General features: G+C 37.6%; 9 protein-coding genes across 9 annotated transcripts; 3 read left to right on the top strand and 6 right to left on the bottom strand.

Annotated features, from left to right (window-relative positions):
• Nucleotides 1–33: 33 nt before the first annotated feature.
• On the top strand, nt 34–1,674 carry WOR1 (transcription factor WOR1; the record flags this gene model as incomplete). The annotated part of the gene is made up of 1 exon (XM_015609870.1): nt 34–1,674. One exon carries the CDS (start codon nt 34–36, stop codon nt 1,672–1,674), a length of 1,641 nt encoding a protein of 546 aa, XP_015469245.1.
• Nucleotides 1,675–2,106: 432 nt separating this feature from the next.
• Nucleotides 2,107–4,596, bottom strand: CLA4 (serine/threonine protein kinase; the record flags this gene model as incomplete). Its single annotated transcript, XM_015609871.1, has 1 exon — nt 2,107–4,596. The coding sequence occupies one exon, from the start codon at nt 4,594–4,596 to the stop codon at nt 2,107–2,109; it is 2,490 nt and encodes an 829-aa protein (XP_015469246.1).
• Nucleotides 4,597–5,757: 1,161 nt separating this feature from the next.
• AC631_01042 (uncharacterized protein) lies at nt 5,758–7,863 on the top strand (the record flags this gene model as incomplete). The annotated part of the gene is made up of 1 exon (XM_015609872.1): nt 5,758–7,863. The coding sequence occupies one exon, from the start codon at nt 5,758–5,760 to the stop codon at nt 7,861–7,863; it is 2,106 nt and encodes a 701-aa protein (XP_015469247.1).
• Nucleotides 7,864–8,089: 226 nt separating this feature from the next.
• TPK1 (cAMP-dependent protein kinase catalytic subunit TPK1) lies at nt 8,090–9,355 on the bottom strand (the record flags this gene model as incomplete). The annotated part of the gene is made up of 1 exon (XM_015609873.1): nt 8,090–9,355. The coding sequence occupies one exon, from the start codon at nt 9,353–9,355 to the stop codon at nt 8,090–8,092; it is 1,266 nt and encodes a 421-aa protein (XP_015469248.1).
• A 1,270-nt stretch (nt 9,356–10,625) lies between these two features.
• AC631_01044 (uncharacterized protein) lies at nt 10,626–14,372 on the bottom strand (the record flags this gene model as incomplete). The annotated part of the gene is made up of 1 exon (XM_015609874.1): nt 10,626–14,372. The coding sequence occupies one exon, from the start codon at nt 14,370–14,372 to the stop codon at nt 10,626–10,628; it is 3,747 nt and encodes a 1,248-aa protein (XP_015469249.1).
• A 243-nt stretch (nt 14,373–14,615) lies between these two features.
• On the bottom strand, nt 14,616–15,383 carry AC631_01045 (bifunctional 4-hydroxy-4-methyl-2-oxoglutarate aldolase/oxaloacetate decarboxylase; the record flags this gene model as incomplete). Its single annotated transcript, XM_015609875.1, has 1 exon — nt 14,616–15,383. The coding sequence occupies one exon, from the start codon at nt 15,381–15,383 to the stop codon at nt 14,616–14,618; it is 768 nt and encodes a 255-aa protein (XP_015469250.1).
• Nucleotides 15,384–15,549: 166 nt separating this feature from the next.
• On the bottom strand, nt 15,550–16,464 carry AC631_01046 (uncharacterized protein; the record flags this gene model as incomplete). The annotated part of the gene is made up of 1 exon (XM_015609876.1): nt 15,550–16,464. The coding sequence occupies one exon, from the start codon at nt 16,462–16,464 to the stop codon at nt 15,550–15,552; it is 915 nt and encodes a 304-aa protein (XP_015469251.1).
• A 259-nt stretch (nt 16,465–16,723) lies between these two features.
• Nucleotides 16,724–17,425, bottom strand: RPA34 (DNA-directed RNA polymerase I subunit; the record flags this gene model as incomplete). Its single annotated transcript, XM_015609877.1, has 1 exon — nt 16,724–17,425. One exon carries the CDS (start codon nt 17,423–17,425, stop codon nt 16,724–16,726), a length of 702 nt encoding a protein of 233 aa, XP_015469252.1.
• Nucleotides 17,426–17,821: 396 nt separating this feature from the next.
• Nucleotides 17,822–18,850, top strand: AC631_01048 (uncharacterized protein; the record flags this gene model as incomplete). Its single annotated transcript, XM_015609878.1, has 1 exon — nt 17,822–18,850. One exon carries the CDS (start codon nt 17,822–17,824, stop codon nt 18,848–18,850), a length of 1,029 nt encoding a protein of 342 aa, XP_015469253.1.
• Nucleotides 18,851–19,031: the final 181 nt, after the last annotated feature.

Consider the following 19,031-nt stretch of genomic DNA (forward strand, 5'->3'; position numbering starts at 1 on the left):
TATGGGTACGTTGGGTCGACCAAGGATGCGTTGATGATCATCCAGGCCATATTGGATAAACAGTTGGAGTTAGTACACAGAAGACCACACGAAAGAGAGCGAGCGTCGTTGATCAAGTCTGGGAACGTCTTTGTATTTATCGAAGAGCATTCGGGTATCAAAAGATGGACAGATGGTATCGCGTGGTCACCATCACGAATATTGGGACGTTTTCTCATTTACCGTGAGTTAGATAAACACTCACTTGGAGAAAAGGATGACAAGAAAAAGAAGAAGCGTAAAGTTAGTGTTACCCAATTAGAAGATAGTTCATCTGACGGTGTAAATCATCTAAATCCAAACCCCATGGGGCAGATGAATCCATTGAGTTCAGACATGGTAGATGGCGATTATAACAAACACCTTGTTGGCTCATTAGTTACGACGTACGTATTTAAGGACCAGGGGTTGATTAAAAAAACGTTGTCCCTAACCACCCTGTCTAAGGAATTAAACATTAGCGATAAAGATGAAAAACAAACGATCCATTTAATAAGCTATTATAACGTTGATGATGTATTGAATGGAAAATTGCAAAGGCCTCCAGATACTAACTTGAAAAATTTGAATATAACGAATAATTTGTGGAATGCCGTTAAGGAGTCGCTGTTGGGTGGGAAAATTCCTATTGAAGACGAAGCGTACTACTTTTTGGATAAGAATTATCAATTACAAAATATGTCATTATTGCAACAGCCACCTTTACCACCTCCACCTCAACTTCAACCAAGAGCTCAAAGTCAACTGCATCAGCAGTTTATACCACCGAAGTATAATTCTTCAACCAGTGGTGCGAATAACAATACTTTACACATGCTACCTGTACCTTTACAACCACCTCCATCAGGACACCCCCAACGCCATCAGCATCAGCCACCCCAGCCACACCAGCACCACCAGTCCCATCCTCCTTTCCTGACTAATAAGGATGATTATCATTACTCGTCAAGCTTACCGCCTTCAAATGATTTCTCGTTTGTGAATCCATTCACATCTGGAAATACATCCAATACTTCTAATTTTCAAAGCAATTCAAATTCAGCATCAATTCCACCGACCCAATCTCAACCTTCAGTTAGTGGGCTTCCAAATAATAATTCAGGACCTTCAGGGTATAATAACTATATGTTGCCACAGCTGCAATATTCTAATTTTCAACATCAAGTGGCTGATAGTTATCAATCAAATTATCCATCAAATTATTCCATGTACCCACATTACCTGCAACACCAACAGTCACAACCGCAGTATTTACAGCAGCAAACTCCACAATACCGTAATTCAATTGGAGGGGAGTATCCTTTAAGCTCTAACTTTAATGGATATTCGGCTGCTGGTAATATGTACCCATTGAGAAGACAACAGAAAAGTAATAGCACAACCACAAATAATAGCGTGTCTAATCCTGGGTCTTTTAATATGTCAAGTGGCACAAACTCAGTTAGCAGTAATAGTAATGGATGGTTTACCACAAACGCATCAAATGCCAATTCAAACTATGTTCCAGCACCTCAGAATCTGTTGAATCAAGATTTAGTTGATCACCCAATTAATATCCAACCTAATCCCTCCGTGCATAATAGTGATAATTCTAATCAACTGTTTCTAACGGGATCAAATTTTACTTCCAACTAAATTCATAATTAACTTGATGATATTTTAATCTTTAAAATAATTTTTCCCTTCACTTGAATCATCATATTTATGGGTTTTTGTATTAAATTATTATCATTAAGTTACATGAGTCGAAAGTCTCTTTAGTAGCTGGTCTATATTTTAAATAACTTTATTCGGTGAGTTTTGCAAGGCTTTATAGAATAGTACTATTTATTGCTATTACTATAATCATAATAGGATAGTTGAATGAAGATAATATTGCCTATCAATATGTAATGTCTAATAATATGATTTAATTCTCAGATTTAAGTTCGCAAGTTTTTGTAATTTCATTTTTTTGAAATATCAATGTATGCTAACTACTAAACTTTTTTTCTTGATAGTTTTGCTTAACATCAAATTTATTTATTTATATTCAATAAACAAAGTATATAATAAATACTAAACAGATCAGTCTTCATCATCGCTATAATCTGGGCGAGGGTTTTTCTTCCATTCTAATAAAGGTGCTAATACTGCAACATCGGTTGATTTATGTTGAATAAATGAATGCTCAATTAACTCATCTGTCAGTGCCCTATACCTAACATCTACGCACAAGCAGATGGATAAAAATTTCTTGATAGAATTGGATAACAATTCAGGTTTCTTTAATTTCGGCGTACCATTTGTGGCAATTAAATACAAAGCTTTTAATGGTTCTTCGTTCAAGTATGGAGGTTCACCTTCAATCATTTCAATAGTCATGATACCTAAAGACCAAACATCTACCTTGGCATCATATTCTTTTTGTTTCACAACTTCAGGGGCCATCCAATATGGAGTACCAACCATTGTAGCTCTTTTATTTCTTTGATCAGTTAACTTGGCACAGAACCCGAAATCAGTTATTTTAACATTACCCCTAGCATCCAACAAAACATTATCTGACTTGATATCTCTATGTATGATATTCTTTTTATGCAAATGCTGTAACCCTTTTAATGTTTCGAAACATATCGTGGCAATTTGCTTTTCTGATAATTTGAACTCATTATTTTCAATAATCTCTGTCAAGGAGCCCCCTTCCATATATTCCATAATAACCCACAAATCAGAAGATCCTCTTAAGTACGAGTCTAGGAAGTTCACGATATTTTTGTGCTGAGAGTCTTTCATGACCAAAATTTCGTTAATAATCAATTCTTTTCTTGGTTGAACATTCATATCCATTTGCTTAATAGCAACTTTTTTACCAGTACTCTTAGTTTCTGCCAAATAGACTGCACCAGAAGCACCTTGTCCTGCTTTTTCAATAATCTTGAATAATGGGGTTGGATCATTATTATTAACCACAGACTTCAATTTAGCAATAATCTGCATCTCATTTAACTTTTCACGCTCTTTCTTAATCTGCTTTGCACTCTTGATTGTACCTTGTCCCATTTGTGGAGAGGTGACCTTTTTGACTTGCAGCTGTGGTTGATTCGATTGCTGATGTTGTTGCTGTTGAGGCTTTTGAGGACGAGGTTGGAGAGGTTTAATTGGAGTCTCATCATTCTTCTGCGGAGAGGTAATATATTTTGCTCCAGAACTTTTTGGTGTTTGTTGTTCTTGCTGAGACGGTTGTTGTTGTTGTTGCAGGTATTGTGATTGCTTAGAAGTCAATCCAAATGGTTTGATATAACTTGGACCTGCTGCTGGAGCACTCGAAGGAGGAGAAGGGTATTTATTAAGGCCAGTAGATGGGGTCTGGATTTTTAAATCCTTTTGCTTAGGCAAATAAGGGGGTGATTGCTTTGGAATTGAATTTGAAGAACCTGATATACCTAGACCGGCAGGTAAGTTAGGAGCACTATTGTTTTTATCAAGGTTAAGGTTAAGTTTATTTGAAGTTGGAGGGGGTGGCGCCCTTCTGACTGGTATCAAGTCATTTTGCGAATCGTTCTTTGCATCTGGCTTTTCAGAATTCTGCAATAAGTTGTTTAATGGTGATACATTACTTTGTGACTTTTGCTGAGTCAAATGATAAGGAACTGGTGGCTTAGGCGCAGTTCTACTAGGTTTAAATTGTTGTGGTTGTTCTTGTTGAGATGCTTGTAATTGTTTGGAAGGATGCTTCGTCCATTCTTGTAAGCTCGAGCCATTAGTATTGTTATTATTATTGTTGTTTATCGAAGGCAGGCTAATTGGAGTCAGACCAGGAGAGCCACCGTTGATATCCGAATAAAATTCAAGTACTTCAATGACCGCCACTGGATTCTTCTTCCAGTCCTCATTTGTGATCTTAGAATGCTGCAATAAGTTTTTCCAAGTGTCTGGCAAACCAGTGAAATTACCACTTGCTGGATCAAAACCAACATGAACTTTATGCGTGAAGTTTATTGGGTTCGATACCCCCGTATTACCATTAATTAATGCCGAGTTGGTAGAATTCTCATTTCCAATATTGATCAACGGACACTTCGTGGTAAACGCGTCTAGCCAGTCCAAATAGTCATTGTTAGATTTAATAGAAATCAACATCGATTTCCCATTATTCTTAGGCACGATTTCAAACGTTTGTGACGTCTTGGTGTATCCTGAATTTGGTTTCAAGTTTATACTGCTGATCAAATTTAAAGGAAAAGACAAGTCTGGACTATTTGAATTGACCAGACTCGAGTCTGGCACGTTGAACGAATGTAAATTGGTCGGCTCATTCTTGTAGAAATTTAATGTCTTATCGTTTATAATCATGAACCGCTTATTCCACCGGAAAGATGTGAAAATCCCATCGTCCTTAATATGCACCCACCCAGATTGCCTTTTATTCGAGTTTATATTCAACTTAATCGACTGTTTATCATTACTGGAACTGCTAGCAGAACTGCTACTGTTGCTTCTGAACGTATTAGACGTGGAAGGTGGTGGAGGCGCCTTTCTATGATGTTTGATGTCTGATGTATAAATACTTGTCATTGATCTCTATTTTCTGGCTCTACCGTTTGAAAGAGGTTCCTAAATGATATCCTATAGCTCTATTACCTCTATATTTGTCAAATTCCCACCTATACTAGAAACTAATGGTATGTGATCTTGCTTTGAATGATGATCCTCTAACACCTACGAAACAAATTTCCTTTGAGTTGGAAGAATCTCGTCATTTTGTGTAATTTCACTCCATAGAAAATACTTTGTCGATTTGCACCAAAAATCGTCCTAAAATTACGCGTTTTTGTGTATTTCATGTTAGGAGCAATGTGGAGGCTAGAATCAGGGGATTCAGACGTCAAAAGCATGTAGTATGTCTCACATGGAAGCTGTAGATCCACAGGACACAATTAATGGAATGTATGTGCTTTTTTTTGCTATCTGGGGAACTTGTTGCGCAAATTCACAGGGCGGCTAATTGAAACAACGGAGTGAATATCGAATAGTTTGGATTGTGGAACGAACCAGATATTGAACTGAAGGAACCAGAAAGGATAAACGCAATACTCCTGAACAGCAGATGACGGGGGACCCCAAGTGGTCAAAATAACCAGATTGTGACTTAATCGGATACATCACATTAACAGTAAATTGGCTCGTATTTGTTTGACGATGTAACTACGAAAATACTACCTTTGGTTTGCATGCGTGGGATGCGAAGCGGAACATCCTCCAAGGTATACTATGAATGGATACCAGCCACATATGCCGCTGAAACACACCATATTATCAACTGGTCTATAGCGGCAGAGACATTTAGTATAGGCGGCTGCAATAGCCAACATATATGCAGGCACTTAAATTGATGTCCCCCAAATTCCAAATCCCAAATTTTCAAATCTACATAAACATAGATAGGAGTAATTGGGTGCCTTTAAACTCGTGGGCTACCAAATATAAGATCTGGGGTTGGCTGTCTTCCCGTGAGCACCAAAATAAGCATAATGCTAGCTGCTTTAGGTGCTTTGATTTCTGAGAGACCTATTTCAAAACTAGAAGAGACATAAGAGCATGCACAGCTGTAGACGAAGGTATTCACAGTAGTATCCACACAGATATCGTGTCACAAGTGTATAGTCGGTGGTGAAGGGGCCTGTTATGGCTGACCGAATTGGGACACAGGATTCTATCACGTGACCATATTTCAAAATGCACAGAATAGCATTACCTGGGAATTGTATTTCTAAGCGTTCAGTACTTGTGAGAAGTACGGACCAACAAACCACGGTAATGCCATTATTTGGACATTCAAAACGTAAAAAGACATCGCTATCGCCCCCGTTATCTAGTGCGTCGGATCTGCTCGGTGTAGAGCTTTCGAATGCGTCGGCATCGTCTGGGCAGGGATCTGCAGCAGGTAAACCCAAGAGTAAAATCAAGAGTCTTTTAAAGCCGAAAAATTCATCAACTGATAAAATTGAGCAGGAACTACAGAAAGTCAGATTAGACAACGATGCAAAGGTGGAAGAAATACGCAAACAACGTCTTAATAAGAGAACAAGCACGATTGTGGAAGCTGATGTGGATGAGGCAAATCAAAACGTAGACAGTGGGTTCGATTCGGAGTACGACTCTACTGATCTGGATGATCTTGATTCTGATTCGGATGATAGTGACTACGAAGAAGAACATTTGCATGCCATCAAGATTAGAGGAAAGAGTCTTTCGATTCAGAGTAATCTTGTATCGCAACTATCGAGCATAATGGGGTACTGTGGGATAACTTCGACAGCAACCAATCCAGAGACATTAGCAGCACTTGCAAACGAAGAGCTGAAAAGAACATTTTCGTTGCTTGACCAAAATATGAAAATACATCGCTTGTCGGGCACGTCGAACAGAAAGGATCCAAAATTGACCGAATCGGTTATCGGGGATAAACAAGCACAGTTAATTGAAAAGCTACAGATAAAACTTGATGAAGTTCTAAGCCTGAAAGGTTTACCGTCAGAACTGATTCAATGTTTGCGCAATGGTAAGACTGTTTATGATAGATACGGTGTGGTTAGAGATATAATAGGGAGAGGTGCCTATGGACTAATAAAGATCATTGACCCTAATGCAACCGATGCAACACTTAAGTCAACAACGAAGATTGCTCCGGGAAATGTATTTTATGCAGTGAAAGAATTGCAAAAACGACCCGGAACTGATGTAAAACAAAAAGAGTCTCAGAAACAATTTATCGATAGAGTGATATCTGAGTTCATTGTATCCTCAACTTTGAATTATAAACATATAGTAAAGACAGTGGATTTGATGGTCACATTGCCACCTACAGGCTCTAAGAAAGCCAGTGAGCTCAGTCAGTGCATAAAAATCAGTCAGGTTATGGAGTGTACTACAGGTGGTGATTTGTTTACATATATGTCAACTACCACCGACAAAGGAAACCAGCCTATACGAAGTGTATCACTTGATGAAGTTGATTGCTTTATAAAACAAATATCGAAAGGATTATGGTATATGCATAAACATGGGGTGGCCCACTGCGATCTTAAGCTTGAAAATATTTTAGTAAATTATCTACCTCCAGATCCACAAGATCCACTAAGAACTAGAATCGTCTTGAAGCTATCAGATTTTGGAAAGGTGAACGTCTTCAAAACTAAATGGGACCAACAAGAACAATTAATACCTTATGTCAATGGACCTGTTGGCTCAGAGCCATATATGGCTCCAGAGGAGCATCTCGGTAAAATGAATAAAACAGGAGGGTATTCTGCGAGAAGTAAAGATAATTGGGCCTTGGGAATTGTGATACTAGTATTATTTAATATAAGTAAACAGTACTTTATCCATAACAAATTGGATGGTGATGATGACAAGCCTGCTGAATATAGTGGGATTTTTGACGAATATAGCTCTGGATACTTATGGCATTGTACAGATATGAAAATGCATCATTTGAAGAAAGCTGAGGAGAAGAGATATAGGGATAAGGTATTTGAAGAGTATACGAAGAATAGAATGATAGCGGATTATGATAACACAACAAAAGAGTGGTTGATTAAGAAAGAGGGTAGGTTTAGACCTATTGAAAATTTGTTTGTAATCCCAAAGGATGAGGACGACGAAGGAACTGGAGGTTTTGAGTGTCAATTAGATGACGATGAATTACAACTATGTGAATTACGTAAAATGTTCATGTATAAATTATTAGATCCAAATCCTGAAACAAGATTAACTTCGGACGAATTTATCAGAGGTGACTGGATGACATCGGTATACAACTGCTACGATTGCATTAATTAGAGAACTGTATATATTGTTTATTATATTCTGTATGAAATATAAATATAGACAGGTTGTAACTTACCAGGACATAATAAACAAAATTATGATAAATGAAAGGAAATGTATAATATAAATTAACCCTTAAAGGATGGAAAATGATCATCATTGGAAATAAAAACGATAAAAAGATCTATTGTACAAAACGTAAAATAACGCCTATCACGTTAACCGCTCGAAAGGAAGATTAGAAATCACCAAACATAGAAGCATAAGGGTCAGAAACACCACTGATACCGTAATCCAAATCTTTATCTTCAGGGTATCTATCGAATTGAGAAGTATCACCAATACCAGATGTAATAGGGGGTTCATAAGGAGTCTCTATATCTCTCGAAAGTAACCTTTCCCATATAACTTCCTTAAACCACGGGTGGTTCTTTATTCCATCAGAGCCATCCTGCAAGTTACCAAGTCTCTGGGATAAGTCCTTTACGATTAACTTTTGAAGTAAATCCAAAATGTCCGGCGGCAAGTAGTCAGGGTAGGTAATTGTACCATTTAATATATTTTCATAAGTTTTCATTGGGGTAGGGTCGTAAAATGGCGTGTAGCCAGTGAGCATTTCAAAGATCAAGATCCCGAACGACCACCAGTCTACAGATTTATTGTAAGGTTTTGTTGCCACCACCTCTGGGGCTATGTAATCGGGAGTTCCGCATAATGTGTATGTAACGTCGCTAACTTCTTTTGCAAAGCCAAAGTCGGTCAACTTGATGTGTCCATTCTTGTCTAACAAGATGTTTTCTGGCTTCAAGTCACGATAGATGATATCCAACTCGTGTAAATATTCAATGGCCAAAAATACTTCGGCTGCGTAGAACTTGGCTACTGGGGTTGGAAAACGTTGGGATTTCCTCAAGAGCGAGAACAACTCACCTCCTTCTATATAGTCCATGATCATGAACAAGTTATGGCAATCTTGGAAGGTGCCCCACATTCTGATGATGAATGGGTGCTGCGCAAGCTTTAACATGCGTCTTTCGTCGTTTGTATGTTCAACCTGCTTCATGTTGACTACTCGTTCTTTCTTCAACGTCTTCATGGCGTAGAAACGCCCGTTATGTATCGACCGTGTCAAGTGCACCCGACCAAAAGACCCAGTTCCTAATGTTCGCAAGATCTGGAAGTCGTTCAACGTGTACTTGCCCTTGGTCGTGGTATCACGGTCACTATGTCTCGACTCCTTTTTAGTCAACTCGGCCGCCGACAGCGTCTTCTCATTCTTGTCTGCGCCTGTGTCTGATGGTCCTCCTTTGGATGCCTGGCTCACTCCTCCGTCCTCTGTGTTGGCGTCGCCCTGATTGTCGATGCTCATGCGGTTATCGTCGGTCTGCGACCCCAAAACCGGCTGCACGTATATATTCTGCTGCTGCTGTCTCTTACTCAACTCCTCTAGCGATATATCGTTTAGCGACTTGGTACTGGTCTCATTATGCTCCATCGACGTCATCTTGTCACAGCTGTCCCAATAAAACACTGACTACCTTTAGATGAACGTGTCTGTTTCTTGTTATCAAAAATCCGCCCTGCTTCAGCTAGATCACTTTCTACTAATAAAACTGCGTATAATTATCGTTATAATCACCGACAATATGTTATTCCTGGTAAAAGAAGAGATAATCTATTAATTAGACCATATGATTACATCACCTTTCTGTTTTTTTCAGCGTCTAAGGACCCGTGTAAATACCAGAATGTCCTTAGTAAATAAGGGTACTAACAAATTCGGTAGACTGTATATAATTTACCAAATTTTTTTCTTTTTACGCTCCGGCGGCGGTTATACGTCACATATGTTTATATCACAATGGGATACATCACTAGTGATACATCACATTTACGCGTGGCTAAGGATTGGGTTATGGGTAGAGGCATGGATGTCTTGTCTTGGCTGTATTAATTGTATTCATTGTGTTAGAATTGGAAGTAGTAGTATTGGCTGTGGTGAATTCGTTATATTGGCTGTAGTGTATAGGCTGTAGTGTATAGGTTGTAGTGTATTGGCTGTAATTGTATAGGCTGAAGTGAATTGTAATTGTGTTGCGGGTATTAGAGTAATGAATTAGCGGTATTTTTGTTTTACATATACAGAGTAGACGAGGCAATACGGTACCTCCCGATATGCGATGCATATAGAAATCGCGAGTGCGGACAGTAGACAGAACAGGGAAGAGAACACAACAGCAAGTATGCTACAACGAATATAGTAAAGTGAATAGAACAAATTTGGTATAGTATGCTGGTGTAGAATGCGCAAAGTACATAGTAGTTTAATGCCATGTAATGCTACACAAAGTCTAATAATAGTAATATAGTAACATAGTAGGGTAATAGTAATAGATATAGTGTAGGCAATTTGATTCAACATGTACTATATAATGTCACCATGCGACTCAAGATAAGCTTAGTGCAAGCGATGCTGGAGTTCACTTGGTGTCGTATTGGTTCCTAACTAATACGCAAACTTGCTCTAGCCACCGAGGACACCGACATATTCTTGCGGGTCCTTGCGGAAATCTTGCGGAAACGGCCATACCGCGGCATATATGGACATATGCATAATGTTGGGTCAAGATGGTTGATCTGTGCACAACGATCTGCAAAAGGCTAATTAACCAGCTATATATGTATAGCATTGCTCAAGAACTCCTTGTAAGAAGAGCTAGAGGGCTCAGAACTTTGATGAGACCGGCCCAACCGCGAAAACACTGCTTTAACGATTAATGAATCCAATCCTCGTCGATCGAGTCGTCATCATCATCATCATCATCATTATCGTCGTCGTCTACGTTTTCCATATCCTCGTCGTCGTTAACCTGCGTCTCGTTGGGTGCACTCGGCGAGATATCGGTGAAATCTTCGTCCGAACCATACCCGTAGCCTTCACCGCCTCTGTTTACATCGGGTCTTGCGATTAACCTAGGTACTGCACTGGTCCCCGACCCAGCACCCGCTGCTGCAAGTACAGCAGCCGTAACAGCAGCACTATTACTTGCTGTAGTTGATGAGGGCCGTTGTGCTATAGTGCGATCGATCTGCTGGCTGGGTCTTGTCTGCCTGGGTCTGAAACTAATATGGCCTCCGGATTCAAGCGAGAATATCTGGTAGCGAGCAGTTTTGATTTTTTCAAGCAAGTCATTGCTCATAAAGTAATCGAATCGCTGTCCCGTGTATCCTTTATCTAAATTGTTTCTATTAGTCTTTTCGTAATTTCCTAATTGCCCGATGAGATTGTCGAGTACCTCGAGAAACCCATATTTTTTCAATATTTTTGCTCTTTCGGTGGGAGTAGTAACCTTTTCATCCGACTCCCCCACTATAAGATTGCTCGTAGCATCACTATGATTATTGCGATTGGAGCTGTTTTCGTTGTCGTCATTTGCCTCTTTCTTTTCATTGTCTGAATCGTCCGAATTGTCGATATCAATTCGGTCGTTCGCTGAGCTGGTTCTTCTATTGGGCGAACTCTCTACCGTATCATAAATTCTGTAGTGATCACCTTCACTTCTTCTGGGTTCATTTTCTGTCCCGGGGAAGGTATATTCGAACACATCATTTTTCCATGTTAAGTTGATTATGATCCACACAATGCTTAGCTTGATCGAATTAAGATTATTATTGATATTAATTTTCGAATTGAAATCCAACTGGCTTTCAAACCCCTCGGTAACACTAAGATTGAGAAACCGTTTCCACACTTTCAAAAGTGATTCTTTCGGAAGCAATCTTTCTCTAAACTTTTCTATATTTGTGAACTTGTGGTCTTCGATATAGTTTATGGCCAATACCAATGACACATAGTCATTATTATCCATCAAGGATAACAAAAACGAATCATCATAGAACAATTCTTTCTTTAGATTTACTCGTTCATGTACTCCTTCAAAATTTTCAAAATTTGTAATATTCTCAATGACAAAATCTGCCCAACTTAATGGAAGCTTATCTTCTCTTTTGACATCATCGCCCAACTTATTGTCATATGCATCGATTAAATATTGACTGAAATATGGCGAACCCGCGGTCAAATTTCTTAGAATGTCAAAAGCTACAATCTTCTGTTGCAATTTCAAGCCTTTAATTTCCTCGCTTTCGCTTCCAATACCATGGCTAGGAATATTCCCGGTTTTAGCCACCCCATATACTATTTTATCGAATAATATCGATATTGGAAAATATTCAATTAACTCTTTTTTATTTTCTTGATTCTCATTGTACATGTAATTTTTCAAGATTTGTAAAATACTTAATTGTATTGTATTTTTCTGGAACATTTCTTCATCATCGACTTTACCTGCAGAAATATTTTGGTTTGTCACCAACGAGTTTTTATAGATAACTGATAAATTCTTTAAAAAGCCCTCATCATTAACTATATTATAACGGAAAGAGCTAAAATCAAGCACAAAGTTTGCTATTGTCCCTAATGTAATAGATTTGTTGAGCATTTGAGATTTATTAAGCTGCTTTCCAGTATCTTCTTCAGAATTAAAATTACAGAAAAATTGAATAAGTTTACTAGAAATTTCATTCCCTTTAAGAATTTGCAAAATGTTACTTATAAAGCCACCACTTGAAGAATTTCTATCTCTGGCATATCTTGATCTAGCAATGTCGCTTGAGCTTGTTTCAATATCAATTTCGCTGACAATCGAGTTACAATCAACAAAAAATGTTCTTAATAATGCAACGGATCTAGAAAGCGACCTAATCAAGTAAAGAACATTAGTGTAAGCTGGATCATTAACTAAAGTGATCATAACGCCCAAATTCTTACTTAAACAAGGAATATCTTGTTCTGAAAATTTCTTAATATTGTCCTTAGGATATAGTATTCTATGTACTAATTGAATTTGAATTAGTATGAACCTATAATCATCAATTAATTCAAACACCATTTGTGAAAATGTATGTTGGTGTTTTGACTTAGTATCTGTAAGTTTGTAATTGACAACTCTTTCACGATATTCCTCTTTCTTGCTTGTGAATACACTTAACAATAAAAGCAAATCACTAAGACTGTTCAAATTTGTTTCTTGAAGATAATTCATCATCACCGTAAAATCCACCAATTTGGTACAATTTTGAGAGTTCAGTTTCAATAGTCTGAAGTACTTTAATTTCTGACTAGACTTAAACCGTAATTCCAAACCCTTCATTATTTTGTAGTCTACATTGTTCTTTCTCAATTCATCACTGATAGAAGGATATTGTGAGCTTAAATTGGTTAATATTTTAGTTGGTGATAATAAAAATATCGGTAATGTTGTGGGCTTGACAAATTTATTGTCATCTAAGCTTAATAATTCTATTAACTTTGGAGTGATCTTCTTAAAGTTATTGAATATTGACTCCTCTCTCTTTTCAGTATCAGCTTGATTCGAATACTGCTTTAAATTATTCAAATGAAAATATACCAAATTCAATGCAGCTAAATTCAATGCTTTGTTTTCATACTTGATTAATAACAACATGGTAAGGTAGACATCGGGCAGAAATAAAGCATTATCTTGGTTTTGTTTGTCAACATCTAGTAATGAGTTAATAAAAAGACCATATTTATTATCATTCAGAAAACTGAAAATCTGAGCAGTGCAAGTAATTAAATCAGTCAATAATAATAAATTCACTTTCGTTCTAAAAATATATGGATTCAATTCAAGATTGGGTAAATTAGGGTCTTCAAATCCGGCTCTGTTAACTATTTCTGGGGTAAATTCAATTGCAGGGAAATTTGACAGGCACAATGTTTTGCACTCCTTTGATAACCTCTTCAAAAGCGTAGATAAAAGTGTAACTAATGGCTCATGTATACTAGTGCGTGATCTAGCATTATTAAGTAATACCGGCACTAATTTCAACAGTTTAGTCAATATCAATTCAGAAATGTCCGATGCATCGTACGTAATAATAAGCAATGAAGTAATAAATCTCCATAATTTGTTTGTTCCATCATTTTCAAACAAAGTACCATAGCTTTTATTGTTAAAAAGAGCAACAAATATATCGAGACAATATTCAACCATTATTTCGAGAGTATGGACCAAATTATCATCCAATGTATGACTATAGATCAAAGGAGCAAACTTTTCAATGAAATATGACACGAAAGAAATCATTGGCTGAATTAGTCCTTCGAATTCATTCAAACTGGTTGAAATATTTGGGTTGTTGTTCGGACTGATTTCTGTGATAAATGAGGATAAGATTTTCACCACAACGATTTTATGTTCTAAATCATTCAAGAATTCGTTAATATTATTGGAGAAGAAGTAATTCGGGTCCAAAACCGCCTTGTTGATAACAATACTGAATTCATGAACTAACCTCTCCATAAACTTAGTATCCCCGATCAATTTATATTTCAAATCATTATTTCCTATAAGTGTAACCCTTAAATCAGCGTAATTATCAGAGATTTCTTCATAAGTCTCAGAATTGGCCCTTGACTTTAATTCTAAAGGCATAGTTACAGGTTAAACTAATAATTTGTGGTCTTATTGCTCTCTAGTACTAACTTAATCAGATTGGATTTCATTATGACGTTTTGTGCGCGAGGACTCCACAAAGATAAGCCTATCTTCTTTTGTTATATATGAAGTCAAATACATGCGTTAATACCTACATTATGAACTAAACGTAGTGAATAGGAGGCTAACTGCCAATTTAATTGTAAGAATAAATATACGATACTATAAATTATCTCTATATTAAATTTTGCTTCGCCAAAACTTTTGAGCTTCAGCAGCAGGCTTTCCCAGCTTTATATCTTCACTTACTTTCGTATCAGCATCCACTCTCTTGGGAATATAGTCTATAACTGATTCAAAGTCTAATTGTCCTTCTTTGCCCTCATGTCCAGAAACAGGTAATCTAACTACACCATTTTTATCTGCTATCATAATGTCTCCAGGGTTGACCTTAAGATTTTCGTTTGAGTCGATTCCTGCAACAGTTATATCCAAAGGAACATTGATCCCGACTACCTTTACAACAGGCCCTGGAGCTGTGCTGCCTACTCCATATGACCAGACTGGATAACCAAGATCGTTGTGCTCATCTAAATCTCTAATTCTGCCTAAAATTACAGACCCATGGGCATTTCTATATTGGGCTCTAGTAGACATAAGACCACCATAGAGAGCATTGTTAACAGTCACGTATGGGGCATTTGTGGTTTGGCAGGATGGGGGTAAACCAATTACCAATATACTATTTTCTGGAATATTATCGATGTATGATTCTTTAATTGCGGGTCTTGGATCAGACTTTGGTGCATACAAAACAGTATAGGCAGGCCCTACGGACGTCTTATTTTGCTCGGAGACAGTCGCTGGTGAACGAATTTGTAAATTTGGAATGTAACCCCCGTTACTGATTCCATGCTGAACCAAGGAATCAGAAACATCGCAAGGAGTAAACTTCGATAAGATCGTTATTATTTCTTTTGTGGTGAACTTTTTAGATACAGAAGCCATTATTGACAATACAATTGGTTTAATTCGGTTAATTGATATAATTACAGAAGAAAGTACGGTGTGGAAAATTACAATTCGTTTGTTTCTTTGACCCCAGAGTCCGTGGATCCGTCAAACCGAGCACACTAAGTATTTACAAGACTATACACGAATATATTGAAGAACATCAACTCTTCTTAGGATCGGTGTTTTCAGGTTCATCATCCATACCCAATCTACTTTTCAATGCATTCAATCTATTTTGATCAACTGATTCGGCCAACTCGTCGTTTTCGTTAAAATCCATCATGGATTTACTTGGAGCCTCCTTCGGAGCGATCTCATCGTCTTTCGTATGCTCTTCAAGAGGTTGAGTCGTAGTAGCAACCTTAAATCTAGAACCAAGTTCTTGCAAAAACCCTGGACGTAATTGGTAGTCTAAAGTGATCCTATCTTTGGTCATTCTTGGATCTCTGAGATCGTTTAAAATAGCACCCATGGTACGGGGATGAATCATGGTTCTGATCGCATCCTTATTCTCACCAAGCTGAGAGGCTGAGGCAGGCCCGTGAGGATCCATTTGTGTCTCTAGTTCTTTCTGTCCTTTCTCATATAACGTTTTACGATTTTTTAACTGAGTTAATGCCGAAAAGTTTGGGTTTATCTGTGAATCAGATGTAGTGGAATGTATATTTTTACCCAAATTTGTAACTGAATTGATGAAATTTTGGTCATAAGAACCAACATGAGGGTCAAATCCGTCTTTTCCTTCCGGCATTTGGGGTGGTTGACTCTTCTGCAGTGCTGGTGCTTGCGGTTTGGTTTGCTGTGAATTTTTGAGCTTTTTATTCAAAAGCTTGGGGTCAAACTTGGTATTAGGGTTTAATATATGCATTTGGTCACCTTGATTGAGGCTCTCATCCGGTGTGAATTGTTTTTGGTGTTCTTTAAGTTCTTTTTGAATGGCATTCTGCTCGTACTTTTCCTTTAAGAATTCTGATGGCAATTGGTTAATATTGGATGAACGATTAATATTTGTATTTGTATTCTTCGATATCGTATTTGCGAGTTTCCTCGACGGCTTAGATGCCTTATTTCCCATATTTATGACTGTTTTGTTTTGTATAATAGAAACAGTATATTTAAAATATTTTCTTGTATTTGATCTCAAGTGCGCAAACTAATATTGATGGATTAATATTGAAAAACGGTTTATTGTACAATACATACAGATATATATATATGAAAATGAATATAGATTCAAGAGATAAGGGATAAAAGATGAAATCAAAACGAATGCAAAAACTTGGACCTTAGAGGAGTTTCTATGACTTTAGAGGGTGCAAAATTCAACCAGAGCCTTAATGATGCTTTTCTTTCTTTTCTTTCTTACTCTTCTTCTCCTTCTTCTCTTTCTTTTCCTTCTTCTCTTTCTTTTCCTTCTTCTCCTTCTTATCGCTCTTGGATTTTTCTTCTATCTTGGCCTTTTTGACTATCTTTCCGTCATCTTCGCTCTCGCTATCACCAGCATCTTCACCACCAACTTGAGGCTTGGCTTCGTCAAAATCTTCAGCTCCGTATCCGGTAGGGAAATGTCTCATTCTCAAGTTCTTGATTTTCTTGATGTTCTTTCTTGGCTTGATAACCTCGTCCATAGAAATAGCTGGAATATCCACAGCTTCACGTATGTTATAGAAACGACTGATATCTTGACCTACTATCTTGAAATTCTTCTTGCTTTCGTTCGTAAGGATGGCGTACTTCGAGCTTTCTGTGTCGGTACCTAACAACTCTTCATTGACCTGAAAATTTTTCTGATTCAAATTGAAACGTGATGGTCCAGTAGAAATAGACTTAGAGGTGAAGGAGACTGGTAAAGTCTTCAAGTCCTTCAATGGGAACCCCTTTGGTGTCTTAATCAACCAGATTTCTTTATCATTCTGTATTTTTATATTGGATGCTGGCTTTGATTTATGGAAATGTTTTGGCGGTTGGAACTCGACTTCTCCATCAGAGTCTGATCCTGAGTCATCCACATATTCATTGGACTTGTGTACTGCCATTTTCCTTCACTACAAACTGGTTTATACGAAGGGTCTATTCTACTATTCACCTCTAAATCTACTAGCGATGATATTGAAATTTTTTTTTTAGGAATAATCACGTGAGTATAACAATAGCATCCTTTCTATTATCTATGCCTTACAAGTAGATTTATACTTACGATACTGCCCCTCCCTATTGTCACCCTTGTAACCTCAAGTGGTACTGATCTAATCTTAGATTAAGGTTTTTTGCTTTAGGAAGAACGATTATATAATAATTCTTAGGTGCATGCCAATCTTTGGAACATAAATATGGTCAAGGCCCTTATATAGACAGCATTACATTTAGATATCTTTAATAGATAGTACTATCACGGTACATAATAGTTAAAATATTAGTTTAGTAGATTTACAATGGCGTTCGATTCGACAGAAGCTGGAGTTGCAGCCAGTATATTTTTAGGATTGTACACTGCATACTTTTTATTGGCAATAAATGTTGTCCGACACGAGGGATTCAAGTTTATCTATAGGATATTATTGATGTTTGGATTATTTAGAGTAGCGGGACAACTTTGTGGAGTTGCATTTGCAAAGTTGGGAGTTGAGCATTGGAAATGGCTAATCGCATATTTGGTGTTCACCGCAGAAGGGTACTTCACATTAATTGTTGCATCATTTTATTTCATTGTGCAGTGTCAGGTGAGGCAGAAGGGAAGATCGTGGCTACTGAATCATAGAGATGAAGTTGAGGATGGTGATGGGGCAAGTGAAGAAAGGGAAATTGATGAGAATGGAAGTGAAGAGAGAGAAGCATACGAGAATGCAAGCGACGAAAAAGAGGATTATCGTAGAAAGAGCGACGGGGAAATGAGTGTTGGAAAATGGGACAAAAAGCCCAAGTCGGTGTCGTGGGCTAGTATTTTCTACACGTTTTTAATTCCGGCCAATGCATTTATCGTTGCTGGTGGTTCACTTTTGACAGGGGCCAGCGCAGAAGAATTACAAAAGGAAACAGGAAATGTTAGCACATCTAAGGCTTTAAGGACAACGGGCCAAGCTATTTTTCTATTACAAACAGGCTTAGTGGTTCTACTTCTGATTTACGTGTATGTCAAAGAGAAAATAAGAGGTCGCACCATTTATTTGTTGTTTGCAGCTTCCCCATTTTTGCTTGTGAGAGGTATATTTGGAATCTTGTCCATTTATGTTGACAAGATGAATTACTATAAACTTTCGAATTATACTGCGGAAGGTTTAACTCCAAGTTTCGTTGCATACGAATACTGTCTTGCCACCACAATGGAATTTATGGCTGCATGCTTATTGATTTCCAATTACTACCTTGACCGAGATGCAAAAGTGGCTGACCGAGAGAAGATCAAGGAGTTCGAAAAGGAAAGCTTCTTCAAAAAGATCCTAACTATTGTAGTCCTTCTGTAGTCTTACTGCGGAACATTTTAATGGTCTAGTTCTTTCATTGTACCGTCTACACGAGTCATGCTCGCATTAAAATTATATACTGCGCCAAACAATCTTTAGTTTTCAATAAAATTTATCTTACTAGATCAATTACTAGGCCTAGACAAATCAATTCAAAAGTGCAATTGTGTATTGATTAACT

Source organism: Debaryomyces fabryi (assembly GCF_001447935.2).
Source record: "Debaryomyces fabryi strain CBS 789 chromosome Unknown contig00013, whole genome shotgun sequence".
NCBI classification, from domain to species: Eukaryota; Fungi; Ascomycota; class Pichiomycetes; order Serinales; family Debaryomycetaceae; genus Debaryomyces; species Debaryomyces fabryi.